At 51.2% G+C, this 2,135-nt stretch overlaps 1 protein-coding gene across 2 annotated transcripts in view; it reads left to right on the top strand.

Annotated features, from left to right (window-relative positions):
* The window catches only part of MAPKAPK2 (MAPK activated protein kinase 2), a 45,472-nt gene that overhangs the window by 15,603 nt on the left and 27,734 nt on the right, over positions 1 to 2,135 (top strand). The window contains exon 1 of one of the 2 annotated variants that reach the window (XM_072831272.1): positions 23 to 136. The exons of the other annotated variant lie outside the window; for it this stretch is intronic. Within the exon in view, the coding sequence (XP_072687373.1) occupies positions 38 to 136 (99 nt within the window). The 5' untranslated portion in view covers positions 23 to 37. Of the gene's footprint in view, positions 1 to 22; positions 137 to 2,135 lie in introns of those variants that run through there. 2 annotated transcript variants of the gene reach the window in all.

The following is a 2,135-nucleotide window of genomic DNA, read 5'->3' as shown; positions in this document are numbered from 1 at the left end:
GAGAACATTCTATCATCTCAGAACATTCTCTTAGACAATGCTGGACTCTAAGGTCATCATTCTGCACCCTGGTAGAGAATTATCCGAGGTGGAAGGGGATTTGTGGAAGAGCACACGGAGAGGTTTTAAGGCCCAGGTAAGGGGTAAAGAGGTGGTAATCATTTAAAAATGGACCTCAGATAGTATTTAGTTTGTCTTGTTTAGGACTACATCCCAGTAGATGGTCAGGTAGCCCCATGGCTCCCGCACTAAGTCAGTTGTCACCTGTGGGTAACATTTGAAAATACAGATGCCTGGGCCTCACTCTCCATATCTTTTTGAGTCTGAGACCACAGAGGTGGCATTCAGGTATGTGTGTTCTCATCTGATCATTATCTGGGTTTGGCTACCACTGATCTATTGATCCTGAGCTTAAATTCCTCCAGTGATGGGGGGAGCTTACCCCTTTTCAAGAAAACCTTACCATTAAAAAAACAAAACAAAAAAAAATCAAACAAACAAAAAGCTGCTGTTGTTAAAGTTCTCTGTTTACTGAGTTCAAAATTTGTTCCCTGAACTTGTAATATTCCTTAGTGCTAGTTGCGTTTTCTGGAGCCTCACAGAGTGCTTCAGTTCCGTCTCCTGTACTCCGTCTTCTGCAGATATTTGAACACAGCCTGTGACCTGACGTCATGGCTCATTTTCAGAGTACTCAGCCTGCCAAGGGCTCAAGGGAGATGCAGAGATGAGACATCATTGCCCTGATCCTTCCAATTATCGGGCCTTGCTGAGAGATTGAGGAAAGGTCCGTGTCGCGGTGGACCCTGTCAGTGGAGGCTCCTAGAGGTTGTGCAGCCGGTGTGGACCATGTGTACCCTCCCCCTCTCTGCACACCGTTGCGTAGGAAAGAGTCCCTGTTTCTCTCTGCATGGTTAACGCTTGCTTTTTGGGAGCACTGATCTGTTTGCCTTCAGAGGCATTGGGAGACTCAGCCATCCTTTGCCCATCAGGTAGGACCATAAACATCACTCTGCTTAGAGACCTTCAGTAGCACCCTCCCCTGGCCTCCAGCGTGATGCATGGAGACTCCTAACATGGCCTTCAGACAAGCTGGCTTTGACCTTCCTTCCACCCCCACCCCTCACACACATACACTCCCCTTTCAGAGACCACTACTCCCCACTCTGAGTACTTGCTTAGGCTCCCAGATCTTCTGCTGGGCCTCCCATTTGTTCATCATCTCATGTCCTGGTAGGGTTCGAGCTCTCCTTCGAAGCTTAGATTTCACCTGCTGCCCACCCCCCACCCCAGGTAGATGAGCTCCTTTCCTTATGCTAGTAGGTAGTTCATACTAGTGGTAAATCTGCTCTGAATTTGAATCACAGTCACTCTTGTGTCCTTCTGCCCTGGACTCTGAGCTCCTTGAGGACAAGGACTGTGTCCATTTGTTCGGAATCCCCCAGTGCAAAGCGTAGCACCAGGTATTTAGCCGAGGTGTCGCGTGTGCCCCCAGAAGTGGGGTAGTCTTCCTGCCCGTGTGGCCTCGGGATTCCGATGAGCCCGCCTTGGGGAGCAGGAACCCGTCTCCCAGGGCAGCCTTCTCTCCCCAGTGGCCTCGGGCCCCAGCAGCTCCTCAGAGAAAAGTGCTGTTTAGCAGCTGATAATTAGCACGCAGGGCCTGGAGCCTTGGCTGCCTCAGAGGCAAAACTGGTATTTAAACAATAAAGTTTTTGAAATCAAGAATTAAAGTGTCTGCTTCAGAAGCAGCTACATCCAAACAGAAGCTGCCCGGCTCCGATAAATGGAATAATGAGCGGAGCCAGGGGCTCTCTCTGGCCCTGCGGGGGCCCCGGGGCAGGCGGCCTGGCCGGGTGTCCGGAAAGGGTATTTCCTGTCGCTGCTCTGCCGGGACCTGGGGCTGCCTGGGGAGGGCAGGAGGCTTCTTTGGGAACGGCTGCCGGGCTTCCCTTTTACCCCCAGCCTGTATGGATTAGGCTCATTTTGCCCAGTGGACAAGAAGAGAAATTTGGGGAAACATACTAGGAATAAACGGGGGGGCTTTTTCCGAGGTGCTGAAGCACACTTTTGCATCCAGGGCTAAATAGAGACGGTCCCCTCCTTGCTGCCTCTCTGTGTCTCCTCTTGTTTTGTGCCGC

The sequence above is a fragment of the Canis lupus genome, chromosome 6 (genome assembly GCF_048164855.1).
Source record: "Canis lupus baileyi chromosome 6, mCanLup2.hap1, whole genome shotgun sequence".
Classification (NCBI taxonomy): domain Eukaryota; kingdom Metazoa; phylum Chordata; class Mammalia; order Carnivora; family Canidae; genus Canis; species Canis lupus.
This window is presented reverse-complemented; position numbering and strand designations above follow the sequence as displayed.